This window comes from Chelmon rostratus, chromosome 23 (genome assembly GCF_017976325.1).
Source record: "Chelmon rostratus isolate fCheRos1 chromosome 23, fCheRos1.pri, whole genome shotgun sequence".
NCBI lineage: Eukaryota > Metazoa > Chordata > Actinopteri > Chaetodontiformes > Chaetodontidae > Chelmon > Chelmon rostratus.
The window spans coordinates 4,927,818-4,944,452 of record NC_055680.1 but is presented as its reverse complement, the minus strand read 5'-3'; the positions used below and the strand labels follow the sequence as shown (position 1 = coordinate 4,944,452).

The following is a 16,635-nucleotide window of genomic DNA, read 5'->3' as shown; positions in this document are numbered from 1 at the left end:
ATTCACCAGCTGCACCGATAGCCCGTGGAATTCCCATTATATGAGAGACCTGTGCCTCCGAACGTCTGGCTTTCTTGCAGACATGCACACGCACTCCAACCACGAGTCCTTTTTGAATCCCTCACGTGACACAAACACACACCTGCCCTTTCGTTCTGTTTTCGTATTTTAAATAAAGATCTGAGGCGAGGATATCAAAGGCTCCATCTGTTGTCAGAATGCTGCCGTGAGGTTCGCGACTCTCGCTCAGTCACCTGCCTGCTCCGCTATTAATAATCCTTATAATCCACCCCCCCCACACACACACACACTGACACTGGTTAGCAGACAGTGCCGCGTGGGCTTCCCTGATATTTCTGCAGCATGTGTGTAAATGCACATATGAATTGTCTGCAGTCATTCTCAGCAGCTCATTGTGGCATCTGAGCTGATGGTGCGTCAGCGTGATAGAGCTGGCTGCAGCGTTGTTTGAATTGCGCTCATCTCCAGCCGCTGCTTATTACCTAACACTCTGACCTTGCATGAAACTGCAGCATTGAGGAGAGTGGCTGTTTGACAGACACACAAAAACACACGGGGGCCATTTTGACCAGTGTATTTATACTGGCAGCGGCGGCACGCAGGAGGGTAAGCCAGAGACATTTTCCCTCTCTCAACTCTCAACCTGGCTTTGATTTATGGCCTGCTTGTGTTCTCGCACTGGGAACCCCCGGCCAGCGAGAGAGCGAGGATAGAGGAAGGAGATAGCAGACGGGAAAGGTGATGGGAAGACGGCGACTTATCCTGTGTGACAAAATAACTTTATGACCCTTGAAATGCCGACATCAGCGTCACAGAGAGCCGCATCTCAAGAAGCAGCAGCATCCAGAGTTCAGTCCGAGGCCTCCACCTCATCGATCACGACACGTGCGCTCTTCACGTCTCAGAACTTCCCTCGCCATTCCTATGGCAACAGCATCCAGCTCTATTTTTATATCCCATTCGACATGCTTATCTTTTTCTTGCCTCGAGCTCACCTCAAACTCAATATCGGCGAGAGCGAGCTGCTCTTTCCCTGCCCTGTACTGTAAGACCTCTCTCTATCGCTATCGGCAAGAAGTTCGCTTCAGCAGCTTCATCCTGCAGGTTGTCGTTCCAAGGCACCTGTGAAGTATTTTAGCATCTGCCATTTTAATTCCCACACATGCATTAGCGTTTATGGCTTAGAGACATCTAAAGTCAATTTCTTCTGACCCAAAATCCCCGTTACTTTGTTCCTAAACCCACACGTTTTGATGTGATCTTATGAGCAATGAAGCAGTCCCAGCAACAGCCGGTCCAGTCTGCAAGCTGCTTTCTGACCACTCACCTCAGCGCCCCAGGTCAGGTTTATGGGATACAGTCATAATCATTGCCATTCGTTCACCTTTGCATGCATACTGCTGTCTGTCACTGTGTCAGTTTTGACTCAACCACTGGAAGCCACCAGTTCAGAGGCTGGATGTTTTACAAATCCACACACAGTGGCTTTAATCATTGTGTCTGATTTTTCAAAATTGTTGTTCTTCCAGCTATCTTGAAAGGTCTATAGAGCGTGGCCACCCAAAGGAGGGGAGGGGAGAGGTCAATTACAGGATGAAGACAGTGAAAAGAGCAAGCGATGCCACCTATGAACGACTCCAGCTCCAAGTGACCACCAATCATCCCTCGTCCGCAGAGAAAGTCAGCCGCCCCAGTGAACTCCACGCTCCAGCCCGCCCACTTGTTCTCCCCCCAAAAATATCTCCATTGTCATAACCCGTAGCCATTCCTTCACCCCATCCCACCCCCTCCACTTCCTCTTCCTCCCACCCACCGTCCCCACTGTGCTAACCTCAGATTGGCGAGCACCAACAGGTGCCTGCCCCACAGGCTCCCCAGCGCAAACACATTCCGCCCTCTCGTCACTCCCAGCACGCGCACCCAATCAGACCGTGGTTTCACCCACGGAGCCATGGCCACAAAGAGACGAAGGGACGGGAGGAAGAGCCATTAGCTGAACGGCGTGCGCTGCTGAAGGTAGCAAAGCCAGAAAGGTGCGTCATTTCGGGACGCTAGATTCCAGGTGAGGGTGCGGAGAGGTCAAGCGCGGCCTTTGATTGGCGCATAAAAGCGTAAGATGCTATGACTGTCATGATTGGACAGATGAAGATGAGGATGAACATTCCTGTGAGGATGAGCACATTCCTCATCATATGCAGCGGCCTGTGCCTCGCCGGTAAGGACATTTTATGGTGTGCTTGTTTCATTTTTACATGAGGTGATTTTACCACGTTTTCAAATCATTTCCATAAAACTGGCATGAAATGTGTTTTCCTTCAGCTGAGTTATATTGCTCCTGTGCCCTTTAAATGAAGGCGTGCATGTTGAACTGTATACTGACGGAGAGGATGACAAAAGAGGAGGAAGAAAAACAAATATTCTCAGCTGCTTTTGACTTTGACCTTTGACCTCATATCGTGCTTGGAAAACAAACAGCTGGCCTGTGCTTGTTGGCGACCTGTGGTGCGGTGTTCTCATTCCTCTGTTCTAACGCACCTACTGTACCTATTTCCTGTTTGGCTGCCCGGGAGAGAATCCTTCCCTCCTCCGTTTGCTCACATACACTTAAAATCAAGGCTTTTTTTTTTTTTACTCAGGACGGTAGGATCAGATAACAGACAACCATCTCACATCGGTTCAGTTAAATTGGTATTGATTCCACTTCCTCTGGTCAAATCAGAGTTAGAATCGATCTGTGATGACCAGTTCTTATCTCCGCTCAGCTGAAGGGTTTGACTTTGACCCTCTGACCTCACGGTGGGAGTGGAAGGCAAAACGCTCCCCTGCTCTGCTTGGTGACCTCCAGAGGGGTTGTGGTGTATTGTTCCCCTCCCTCTCTCCTACAGCTAGCGCGATTTTACAACTATATTCCCCCGAAGAGAGGGGCCAGCAGACAGAGGCAGAGAGAAGCAGGAGGCTCAGATGGGGCGACCCCAATGGAAAGATTAGATGCAGCAGGAGAAGAAGTCATGAAAACCAAAAACCCCAATACTGTCCTGCTCTGGAACATATAATGAATCATATTAACACATCATTGTTTGTTAATCAGAGTCTATTTTTGGCCCCGATGGAGCTGGTATCCCAGACATCCCTTTGATCCCACTCCCCTGCTGCATATCAATTACATTAGCTCAGTCACCTTTGCTACCCATCGTACAGCACCTGCCCCGCTCGCTGCTTCTCTCGCGTGCCCTGTCTGTCCTTCTCTGCCTTCACCACACGTTGTTTTCTCACACTGAAAGCCAGTCCGTCGTCAGTCCGAGTGATTGAAAGGCATTTTTGGGGACGCCGGTCATCACACACAGCGCTCAACTCTGCGAATTATCAAATGCTTCAAACGTGACGTCACACCTTTCCTCAGAGCGAATGATAATTACTGAATAAAACCTGATTTCTGGAGCAGAGGTTCTTCTTCTACAGATTAGATAGTGACTCAGAAAATTGAATAGTGTGCATAAGCGCACAGTGTATTTTTAGAATGGGTCATCCCAGTGGGAATGAGCCCTGTGAGTGAACCACTGTGGGCCTGACTCACCGATCCACAGAGAACAAACATGCTGCGGTCAGGGTGTTACTGCCATGCGTCATGTGCTTTGGTTATGTTGTACTTCATCTCCCTCTTTATTTGTATAGCAATAAAAAGACAATAGATGGAAAGACATTAAAAGAATATCAGACTATCGCACAGCAAAATAACAACAAGAGTGAACTAAAATAACTTTCCCTTAAAACTTTCCCAGCATTATTTCACACAAGCATTATCAATCTTGTAAAAAAGCAAGAATTTGATCATTTTGCATGTGAAATCATGATGGTGTAGATGGTTTTCAGGGATTTAACGTGTGACATAATTCACATGGTGCAAGTCCATATGGTTTCTGTACATTTCACATGTGAAATATATATATTTTTTCTGCTATACTTTTTTTCTTTGAGGCGGTGGTGGCTTCGGTTGATCAGGCATCATTTTCTCCCTTGTAATTTTCCCTCTCTTTGCATCCGTCCTTTCATCCAGGAGCCTCAGAAACAGAGCAGCGGCTCCATCAGAAGCTCTTTGATAACTACAACTTGAAAGTCAGGCCGGCTCGTTACTGGGAGGAGAAGGTGATGGTGCGGGTGGGGATGACCCTCTCTCAGCTTGTCAGCTTGGTAAATACGAACACACGCATGCAAGGCGGAGGCAACATGTACAGGCAGTACATGCAAACATCCTGTTGATTTATCTAAGTCATGTATCAAGGTGTTTTATGAAGTTACACACAGACACACACACACAGTGGCCTGATCTTTGCCGGGTGCTGCTCGGTCATCCAATCATCCATACCCAATTAGTTTCCATAGAGCAGGATTGAAAGTAACAGCACTGTCATACACAACAAGACATGGTGGCATCACTAATGCATGTCCCCCATCTGTCTTCCTCTGTCTCCGTGTCTCTCTGCCCTCCTGCAGAACGAGAAGAACGAAGAGATGACGACCAACGTGTTCATGAATCTGGTACGAGCAGGGTAACATTCGTCTTCATCACTCGCTCTGCCTCCTATCTCTGTCTGCTCCCGCCCTCAAATGGACTTGTCACTTTTTATGACCACAAATTATTTCCCGCTTTATCTCTCTTATTCCCTCTTTCATTTTTGTTCCTCGCCCTCGCTAATTAGAATTCAGGATGGCTTGAGTGTTTGTGACAGTGGTGTTTGAGTGCGTCCCCATCAGTGGGGACTTATCAAAGACGGGAGGACGTGGGATGTAAATGACAGAGACATCAGGGCACCGAGGTAATGATTTCACCTCGTGTCGGCCCTCCTCTTATTTACTTTCTTTTTCCTTGCTCTTTTCTCCCTCCCTCCCAGGCGTGGTCAGACTACAGGTTGTCGTGGAACCCACAGGAATATGACAACATTGATGTTCTGAGGATTCCTCCCAACAAGGTTTGGCGTCCTGACATCTACCTCATAAACAAGTGAGCGTCCTGTCTGCAGTGCCGCCGCCCCAGTCCTGTCCCCACTTCGGGGTTGTGCTAAAAATGCCTGAAATACGAGCATCACGTTTGTCTCCCTACTTCCTCCTCGCAGCAATGACGGTCAGTTTGATGTGGCCCTCTACGTCAACGTCTTGGTTTACAGTGACGGGACAGTCAACTGGCTTCCCCCGGCCATCTACCGCAGCTCCTGCTCTATAGAGGTACTGTGTTCGAGGCTCACATACCACTGGTCCGCCCGCAGCTAAACATGTAAATCCCTCAATCGCTTATTCCTCTCTTTGTGGGGTTTCTTCTCCTGTGTTTGTTATTAAAAATGCTAATGTTTTACTTCACACTTCCATCCAGAGTTCCATATTTGTGAATATCTCCTTTCACCTTGATGCAGTGGCTTGTAATTCCCTCCCACAGGTGTCCTATTTCCCATTTGACTGGCAGAACTGCAGCATGGTTTTCCGCTCGTACACCTACGATGCCTCCGAGGTGGACCTGCAGTACTTCCTGGATGACGACGGCAAAGAGATTCAAGAGATTGTCATAGACGAGAACGCGTTCACCGGTTGGTGCCTACAGTGACCTCATCCGCATCCCGTAGTTCCATGTACTAGAGCTTCACTGTCTTCATCACCTTGCACGTGTCTTTCTCCACAGAAAACGGAGAATGGGCCATCTGTCACAAACCCTCCAGAAAGAATGTCAAGGAGGACCTGTACGAGGACATCACCTTCTACCTCATCATAGAGAGGAAGCCCCTCTTCTACATCATCAACATCATCGTGCCCTGCATCCTCACCAGCGTGTTGGCTATATTTGTCTTCTACCTGCCTCCTGGCGCAGGTCAGCACATCAGCCATGTTTTGACATTGTGACAACCCATCACTGCCAAGATGGGATATAGGCCTTGAGCGTCTAATGTTGTGACAAGAAGCATGTGTCTAATACAGGCTCCTGCAGGAGGAAGGGCAAGCTTTGAAGGAATTCACTGATATATTGTAGATTGAAGGAAAGTGACCTTGGCGAGGAATCTGCGGTACTTTGTCAATCTGTTTTTCATGTCGCTAGATTTTTGATGTTTGACGCTGTAAAGACAAAGCTAATTCATTACTTGCGTGTTTACCCACAGCAAAACAATCAAATGTAATCACGTGTTGAAACTGCCGCATTTGCTGCTCCGCTGTCATACTTAATTCTCCGAACTGTCCCTGCTGTCTGCAGGAGAGAAGATGACTCTCTCCATTTCCGTCCTCATCGCCCTGACTGTCTTCATGCTTCTGCTGGCCGACAAGGTCCCCGAGACGTCCCTCGGCATCCCAATTATCGTCAACTACGTCATGTTCACCATGATCCTGGTCACTTTCTCTGTCATCCTCAGCGTGGTCGTCCTCAATCTGCACCACCGAACGCCCAGCACGCACATCATGCCAAACTGGGTTCGAAGGGTGAGGCTGCCCTTATTCAGATTCACTGAGCATCCACTATCTCGGCTATCACATCACCTGTTTTATCTCATTCCTTAACCTCAAACCTGCAGGTGTTCATTCACTTCCTGCCCAAGTACATCGGCATGATGAGGCCGAACCCAGAGGAGCCTCTGTTGAAGGAGGAGTCTGGTGACGATACGCCCCTCCGAATCTTCAACGGCAGGCAGCCTGGAGGAGAGTACTTCTTTCGCAAGATCAACCCCGATCTCGTTATACCCTGGAGAGGCAGGTAAGACCACGTTTACTAACGTGGAGTCTATCAGAGACACGACTCAACCGTAGTAACGACTCAAAGCAAAGAAAAAATCTGTTGAATACACCACAACAGAGTGAGAACGAGCCTTCTTCTGTCAGATCAGTCAGAAAACGCCTCCTCATGTTTATTTTGCAAAAGAGGAAAAAGAATCTCAGATGACAAGAATCATTAGACCTCCTTATGGCAACTGCTGCCGGTACAGATACCCAGCCAACGCTTCACATGAAGCATTTCAATCAAAAGACACAAGTGAGTAAAGTAAAGATAATTGTTTATTGTGGCAGATGATATGTGATAATTAAGTCTTGTCAGAAAGCCTTTGGGGCTCAGACTCTGCAGGGAGATTTTGTAATGGAGGGGCATCGCCCTGAGCAGCAGCAAGATAAACCCAGTCCGGACACTGGCGGCGGTGGCGGCTCATGACTCTGCTGACTGACAGGCAGATGAGGATGAGGAAGCTGCTGGATCTGTGAGGACTGGGTGATGATGGGGAGGTGCAGGGGTGCAAGAATCATATTTAAAAAGACAGCAGCGGGGTGATGAAGGTGCATGGCTGTGCTGGCGGATAGACGTGACCAGCTGATGAGAACAGCTGAGATCTCAATGACAGCAAAGAAATTATGAGTGGACCTGCGTGAGAAGAGGGAATGTGGGATAGTATGAGAATTAAACAAGCAAGGCCTAAAAAGCCATTTCTTAAATGTATATAAATATACAACATAGATATGCAGGAGTTATTGAGAGAAATAAACTGGGAAAAAGTTATAGTGCTTGTATTCTTTTGTTTCAAGACTGTTAAACACCTTAGACCTGAAGTAATACCGATGAGAGTCATTCACCCTGATTCAGCCTCCTCCTCGGCTAAGATGTGCTGATCCTGACATTACACGAGCCGAGAGCTATTTCTATTAATGTTAATAAAAGCCAGCGCGGGCATGAATCTTCTTTGTAGAGTGTGCCAAAGTGTGAATGTTGGATCTGATGCCAGACTAGCTATTATAGTAAAGTACACAGCGTGCTAGACTTGGCAGAATCGCCACATCATCGCAGCAGCTCAGAGAATCTGCCAAGACAGTAACAGTATGTGCACTTCCTTCAGCCTCGCACATTTAATACCACACTGAATTCAGCTACATGAGAGGTATTCTGACAAGCGAAAAAAGAAGGATTAATGATTCAGCTGGATAACACCAGAGACTGTTGTTTGCATTCTGGTAACAGTCTCAAACTATGAGAGCACTTTGAGAGAGAAGACCTGCATAAAGGTCGGCTCCTCTATGATATGCAAACCCGCAACCACAATGCATGACTGGATATATTTCCAAAACTAGTAGAATTATGTCAAAATATGGTTGTGCCTATAGTTTTATCATCTAAAAGAATAAGATATAACTTTATTAATCCCCTGCCAGGGTATTTAGGGTGTTCCATCATCACAAGTATATATATATATATATATATATATATATATATATATATATATATATATATATATACACAGTGGCGTGCACAGACTTTTTGAAGGGCAGGGGTGAAAAGGAAAAAAAGGGCACATAAAGCGTGTCCTGGCCACTGAAGAGAGCACTTTAGCACGCGTTTTGGCTCCCAGGGGACACTTAAGCACGCGTTTTGGCATCCAAGAGGGCACTTTAGCATGCGTTTTGGCTCCCAGGGGACACTTTAGCACGCGTTTTGGCTCCTAAGAGGGCACTTTAACACGCGTTTTGGTGTCCAAGAGGGCACTTTAGCACGCATTTTGGCTTCCGTGGGGCACTTTAGCACGCATTTTTTTTACAATTGGGCCACCAGGGGGGCGGTCGCCCCCCCTGCCCCTCCCCCCTGTGCACGCCACTGCATATATATTGACATTATATACAAAAGGACCATAAAAAATAATATTGCCAATGGTGTTTGAAAAATTGCACATGGATATTTAAGTGCAGTGTTTTACACTATTGCACAGTAGATAGATACACAGTTGAAAAAAATAGTTTTGGTATGAAAAGAAGATATTGCACAGATGCAATAACAAGATGTGACACCTGTCAGAAGTGACAACCATTGCCATCCCTCATTTGTAGCCATTTTAGCTGCATGGCTCCAAACAATCTCAATTGTGATGGTATATTTTGGTTAGTAGAAAAACACCAGGTTGCCATTCTATAATAGCATAGTAATTCAATGTGCCAATACAATTATTATTTCTTTTTTCTGTTTTTGAATCCATCTTCTGTTGCGTTTCTGTACTGAGAGACCCCCGTAATCAAGCAGTCTATGCAGGACTTTCATTTATTTTTTCTGCTGAGTTTCCGGAGCTGCTTAGCCACCCAGCCACTGGGTGTTTAGATCAACAAGCCGTAAAGCTTTAATGAGCAGACGACTGAACCGTGTATCAGTCTGTGACAGAGGTTATGAAAACTCTCATTTTGTAAATCTAAAGCGTTCGTTCAAGCTGTGCTGTCCCTCCAACCGTGCTGGCCTCGCTCTGGCTGATCTGGCAGTAGGCCTCAGCCTTGCCACCCAGCCATGGCATCATGAACAGTTCCACAGTCGCCTGAACCAGGCCTGGTGCTGGGCATCTCTCATCCCGTTCCAAAGGCATCAGATTCAGCCCCGGCTAAGCCCCACACCCTCGTCCGCAGTCGCCAGCCACTAAGCCTCTGTTTAGGTTGGGCATTAGCTGGTAATCCCAGCGAAAGGAGGTGGAGGGAGGGTAGAAGAATAGACAGGCGTAGATGAGTGGATGAGAAGACTGGTGCTGAGTGATCGGGGCAGAGGAGGATCCAATTGGTTTTGATGTGGAAGAGGTGGCGGTCGCGGCCCCATCAGGCGCCATCGCTTCTCGTTAGAAGCCGGTACGACACATGTGAGTGTGTGTGAGCGAGCACACAGCTGATTATGAATCAATATACGTATATCTGCATGTAGATTATGTACACACTAACAGTACCATACATGTACTTGGGTGGGTGTGTGTGTGTGTGTGTCATAGTGAGAAGGGCTCCATGTATCTGCAGTAATGAATACAAGCCGTGGAATGTGGATGGCATGCAGCATGTAGAGCACCGCATAGCTCTGTCCTGAGCTGTGGCCACACACACATACAGTACACACACACACACACACACACACACACACACACACCCCTCCTCCAGGAGCTCATTTTTATTGTCTAGCAGTCCATCTGTTGTCACGCTGCCTCCCTGTGACTCTGATAACTCGTCCTGCTCCTTCGCTGACGCCTTCCCCTCTCTGGTGACGGAGGCTCTGCACATTATTAACAGCATGCAGAATGTACACCACATGTACACGACATACGTGGGCTGCGTGCTGTCTGCGTGCGCCGAAGCGGCGGTCGGACAGGTGCACTGCGGTGTCGAGCCCAGCACCTTCAAGAGGGAACACACTGATGTGGTGTTCTCTCTCCTTTAGTAATGTTTTAACGATCATGTGACGACAGTGATAAATCATCATTGTTTTCACATGATCACTAAACTCAAACCCCTCCACCCATGAGTACCCACCACGAACCAGCTTCTCCACCCCTCGCACACAGCTCTCCCTCCTCAGCAGGCTCGTAGTCTTGTGGTTTAGTGAAGAAGTCAAAGCCCTTCATTGTGCAGCGGTGTGACATTTAGCGGAAGGATGGATGTGTGCTGTTCACACGCATGTACAGTTCACCCTGCATCATCACTTGTTGTTGTGGCAACGTTGATCGAGTAACCTGGTTTCAATGTACATAGCACCATAAGTATATAGCATACAAACATATAGCTGTCCAGTAGCTCTCATTGATCCTGCAATAAAGTTTCTCTATTAGAAAGATGGGTCACATTATATATCAAAAGTGAACACATTTGCTATTAACTAGTTGCCTATTAGCATACATATTAGCATCACATTACCTCTTTATTAGGGACACGGGGCAACGTCCCGAGTCACTGGCTCCTACAGCTATGAAATAGCTGCAAATGAATGGGACGGGCGAAAAAAACAAGATTGAAATTGGAGTTTTTCAAACGTCTGTAGCTCAGGCATACATTCACCGAGAGACTTCATTTAAACTTTAAAATGTAGACCCAAGTCTGGTCTATTGGTGTGTTCATCCACATTTTGATTGGTCGTATAGTTTTTGATCAGTCACTGTTCAATGACAGTGATCATTTGGAGGGAAATTTTGAGATTATAATGGGTGTTTATTGCGCGGAATGTTCGTGCTAGAGTGGGGGACAGAGTGGCACAGAGTCTAAAAATGATCCGAAAATCTCCTCTTTTTCTCGTCGCTACGGCCACAAATTACACTCTACACGCATAATTTTGGGCTCATTTTGTAGACAAACTTGTCCTCTTTCATGTGATGTCTTCGAAAAAGCTGAGAGACTTACTGAATTTAAATAGTGAGACTTTTTGTGCAGCCAGCTCCCTCCTGCTCTCCCATTAAGTCCCATGTTAAAATTCAGAGCTGTTTTGTGAGCAAAGCAGAAATGCCTCCTGTCTTTAGATCGCCATAAAACGAAAAGTTGTTGTGTCAGGAATAAAACGAGGAGATGGTCGGACTCAGGAAGTTCTCGGGAGTCCGATGATCTATAGTACACTCTGATACGAGGTACGGTTCTCTCACCAGAGGATTTAGTTCGGGAGGTTCGCCGAACCCAAATCTCACTGCATACAATACAAACTCCTGTTCTCTGAGTCGCAGAGTCTTTTTAAGTCGACCATTTTGTCATTTTTCTAAAGAATATCTGGACATAAAACACACGTACATCTGGCCCAGACTTGTCCGCATCTCACAGTGTAATCGGTTTTTTGATAGCAGCTACGGTTTTGTCACAATCGCAAGTTGTTCGGAAGAAACCGACAGCGAAAAAGCCGCTTTTCAAGGGAAGAGTTTAACAGGTGCAACTGTCATTTACACACACACCGGTCAATAACCCACGCACACACATCTGCAGGACAACCAGCCTGAGAATGATTATCTTAACGAGCTCAGTCAAAACAAGGGCATTGTTTGAAAACAATCTCCGTCCAACAAGCAGTTAAACTCAGCTTCAGAAAGCTCTTTGCCAAAGAGGTTGAGACAGTAGTCACACAAATGCACACACAAAAAGGGCTAACCAACAGCTAAAAAGTGATTAAAAACAAGCACGTCAAAACTGAACAGGAACAGGTAAACAGTGGGAGAGGTGCAGAGGTAATTATCAGCAGGTGGGGCAGAAGTTACACACGCACACAAACACACACACGCACACACACACACACACACACATTCAGACACACATATACCAGACACATCTCCATGTAGGAGCTGGTTGGGCTGCTTGTGTAGTTCAAGCAGACACACACACACAAACAGACGAAGACACACACATACGCAGTCACACACAATGACAGATACATAAACACACACACACAGACAAATGCATAATGAAAACCCCATCCCCCCGCCCCCTTGTTAACGCCGTTAGCTCTGTTAGCTCTGTTAGCACAGTTAGCTCTGTTAGCGTTAGCGCCGTTAGCTCTATTCGCACCGTTAGCTGTTCGCTCCGTTAGTGTTAGCTCTGTTAGCTCCGTTAGCATTAGCTCCATTCATGTTTATTGATTCAGTTCATTAATTCATGTTAACAGAGACATGAAGCAGAGGAGAGAAGCAGACACAGACAGCTGAGGTGATCAACAGAGACAGACAAGGAGAAAGCCACAGAAACACAGCTGAGAGCAATTCATTAATCAGGGACTGACTACCTCTGATATCTGCAGTTTTCTCACATTGCAGCCTTTTTCAATTGTCCGCTGCTTCGCCATAGTTTCTCCTAGAGACTTCATTCAAACTTTAAAACGTAGATAATTTTGTCGGCTCCAAATGACCCTTGGCACATTTTGATATCTCTTACAGTTTTCGAGCTATGACCATCGAAGGCCGATGTAAGACGCAAACAACTGCGATAAATTTCCCATAAGAAATGAATGGGGAAATTTCCTCAAATTTCAGCCTTTTTCAATTGACCGCTGCTCGGCCATACTTTGTCCTAGAGACTTCATTCAAACTTTAAAACGTAGATAATTTTGTCGGCTCCAACACACCCCGTGTCCCTTTCAAAATTTCCCAGGGGGAATTTTCTAGTTACTCATTGTGAAGCAGTTATCAATGCTTTATTCTGTGGGTTAGGGTTATTTGCGGTTGGAGGAAGATTATTAAGATTGCAATTTATGTAAAGCTTCCTGTCTTACTACCAAAAATCAGTAATTAGGGAAGTTATTGAGGAAAAACTCTTAAGTTAATGGCATCGTAGCTGTGGAATATGGTCATGCAGTATTAGGCCTTAAGTGCTTTATAACAACTAGTAAAGAGTTAATATGCTTTTAACATGCATGCTAATAAGCAGCTAGTGAATGGTGTATATGTGTACCTTCATATAAAGTGTTACTGAAACATGCTTTGTATATTTGTCTAGTATTATTTGGACAGTGAAATACAGTGTTGATATAATGATGACGTTTTTTCAGTGAGGTCTCACTGTGACAGCCTTGAGACTGTAAGGCTTATCTAATATACTGTTTCCACAAACTTTCCTAATGCAGAATCCCGCTGTTTTTTTTTGTTTTTTTTTTAAATCACTGTTATAAAATGTGGAGAGGTTTTACAAGAGGTGAAGGGTGAACGGGGTGATGGGCGGCAGAGGGCAGCAGGAGGAAGAGGACGCTGTAGCAAAGAGTTAACACCCTATTTAAGTGTTTCCCTCAACATGTGTAACTGTGGTCAGACACGAGCGTCTATGACCTGACCTGCTATATAAATACAGTATATATGCTGTTTTTATTTTATTTTATTTTGCCAAATGCAAGTTAAATAAAGCTTTTTTTTCTGTAAATCCTTAATTTAAGGTATTTTTCATGGTGTACTATTGTCGTTCTGAGATCTTAATATTTTTCTCTCTAAATTTAAGGATAAAATAATGTAGAGATTGGTTCAAATCCTCAGATATGACTCTAAATCAAGTTATTTATGGTTGAGCAGTCACTCACTAAAGCATGAAGGCACTACAAGAACGCTGTCAATAAGACCCTTTCCCTGCTCGTATGTTTTGGTTTATGGAGCAGCTGCGCGAGGGGAAGAATGGCGGGGTCATGCATCACATACATGTCGGCCCAGTGTTGTGTCAATGTCACCACTGTGTCAGGAGTGTGCTGCTGCTGTCACTCAGGGTCCAGAGGAGCTGCAGGAAGGGGCCCGTGGTGGCTGGAGGGTACACAAGGACGCGCTGTATGTCATGAAGAGACAACACTGACATCTGCATCTGTACTGTATGTCCTACAGTGGACAGCACATGTCAGTGGCTGTTTGTTTCAGCAGGGGTGAACAATGCTGCGCCAGTGTCTCATGACATACGCAGCATAAATCTAATCGTAGGGAGCGTTTGTGAAGGGTGTTGCTGCATGTTTTACCTTCTTCAGAGGAGGATTATTAGCGTGACACCCTTCACAGGAGAGACAGCACCAAATAAGAAGGCGTGTCTTCTGCAAACAGCGCCTTACCTTGCCAACATGTTCACTGGACTTATATTTGGATTTGGATTTTTTTAAATGCCTGCTGAATAATTAAATGATAATATAATATCTGTTCATACTTTATTCCTATAATTTGTAAAAAATTACAACATTGTTTGAGTTGTTGCAGATAGCAATAATAAAAAGGAGAGGCAGAAAAAGTAAAATAATAATAAAATAAATAAACATTATATACAAAAAGAGTATAAAAATAATATTGCCTTGTCAGTTCATAGTGGAAAATTTTGAATCGCACATTAGTAAGTTAGGAATAATTACATACAGTGTCTTTGTATTATTGCATGGTAGAAAATATAGAACACAGTAAAAAAAAAATATATATATATATATATATATATATGTGCATACATATATATGTATGAGATTGATGCCGCTCTTATGTTGTTTGTTTAGCTTAGCACAAAGACAGGAAGCAGCTAACCTGGCTCACCTCTCGAGATCACAACTTCTTCTTATTATTACTGCTTAAATAATAAGAAGACTCATTCATTCAAACCTTGCAAACTTTTAGAATAAAATGAAATTGTAATGTATTGTAAAGACAGGCATTTTTTACAGTGTCTACATGCACCAGCACATAGCACAGGTGTGCACACATGCTAATATGCTTTTCGACAAAGGTTGTAACAAGTTTCACAAACTTTCTATGCTGGACTTGAAAGTTTATGTGTGATAGCAGTTTTAAAAGAATCCTTGCTGCAGCCAGTGTCAGCGTTTCACTGCATGTATTTTACATTCTGTCCTACCTTCCCACTTCTTTGCTGAGACCCCTCTTGTCTGTCTGTGTTTAAGGTGTGAGAGCACAGTGCAGCTCCAGCGACTCCCGGACACTGACAGCTACTGTCTGATCCTCCCCCCCAACCTGAAGTCGGCCATCGCCGCCGTGACATACATGGCCGAGCAGCTGAAGAAGCAGGACACGGACGACACGGTGAGAAATGTGCACGACACGACACGCGCCGTCAGGCAGCTTGTTGTTCAGCGAGTCTGCAGCTCCTGAGCACAGAGTGTTCCAAACATGCCCCAACGATGTCCATGTGTCATTGCGTTTATATAGTACACTGCTGACTCAGTGCTATAGTGAGTGCCTTTGTGTGTGTGCCTTTGTCTATGTGTGTGTGTGTGTGTTCCCTCCAGATGACAGGAGACTGGCAGTTCATCGCCCTGGTGGTGGACCGTCTCTTCCTCTGGTTGTTTGTCATCATCACCACCCTGGGCACGCTGGCCATGTTTCTGGATGCCAGCTTCAACTACACACCCGATGACCCTTTCCCGTAGAAGAGCACGCACAGCTGGCGCTTGACATGTCGTTTGGTTGTCACGTCCTCTTATTGGTGATTTCTGCGATCGCCGGCTCCAACTTTCCATAAATACCTTAATACCTATTCCATATTTGTGTTGTCAGCCTCTGAAATGTTTTGTAAGGTCGGGCAGCAGAAGAAAACATGATAACAGAATCCATGCATAGATCTGCAGAACAGAAGCTAAATGTATATGCAGTAACACTTAGTGGTTTTGCATTATTATTTTTTTTCTAAATCGTGTATTTAACACATTGTGATCTTCATTATTTGAGGCTAAAAGCTTGAAATACATGTTTCTTGGAAGTGACAGTGTTTGTTTCATTTGAAGTGCACCTTCTTTAGGAATGTGCTGGACTTTGTGCAACATGCAGGAAACCGCTTGTGTGTGTTTGACTCTGCTGACCTCTGCAAGAGCAGTGATTACAGTGAGGGATTGCAATGTTGGCCTTTGGGCAGCAGAGGGCAGTAATATAGTGTTAGTTCAAAAGACAACAGCACTGCTGTTGCAGGAAAAATGGCAAAAGGTACATATTTCTGAAGGGGTTTTGTCAGTCTCCCATTGCATGAATAGAAGAATTGATTTAATCTTAATAATCTTTTTGTTGTCCTGGAGAAATGCTCTTTAAAATGACATAAAAAATATTTAACAGTGTTTCATCACCTCAATACTTCATGACTTTTGCTACTATTATGAGAATTGCTTTTCATTTCATAGGCTCATTATATTTTGCACAACATTTCTGCAGTTTGTGTCAAAAAAAGAGTTTCAATTTAAATGCTGTTCAATATATTGAGTTTAAATAAGGTCAGAAGTAAAGAAAAACTATGTTTAAAGGAAAATATTGTGGGATCTCACACAAGGTTTAATGTAGTTGCTCTCCTGCTTTGTTACCATGTCTTGAGCCATCATTCTCTGTGACTTGTGCTCATTTTCACATCATGAGCTACGCTGCCTCTCATTCAGCATTTAAGTGACTATTCACAACACCG

The 16,635-nt window shown here is 45.0% G+C and overlaps 1 protein-coding gene across 1 annotated transcript; it reads left to right on the top strand.

The window, feature by feature from the left end:
• Positions 1-2,099: 2,099 nt before the first annotated feature.
• On the top strand, positions 2,100-15,619 carry chrnb1l (cholinergic receptor, nicotinic, beta 1 (muscle) like). The gene is made up of 11 exons (XM_041964836.1): positions 2,100-2,236; positions 4,076-4,209; positions 4,513-4,557; positions 4,911-5,020; positions 5,133-5,241; positions 5,450-5,597; positions 5,690-5,875; positions 6,254-6,477; positions 6,570-6,748; positions 15,134-15,272; positions 15,479-15,619. The coding sequence occupies exons 1-11, from the start codon at positions 2,143-2,145 to the stop codon at positions 15,617-15,619; spliced, it is 1,509 nt and encodes a 502-aa protein (XP_041820770.1). The 5' UTR covers positions 2,100-2,142.
• The last annotated feature ends 1,016 nt before the right edge of the window (positions 15,620-16,635 follow it).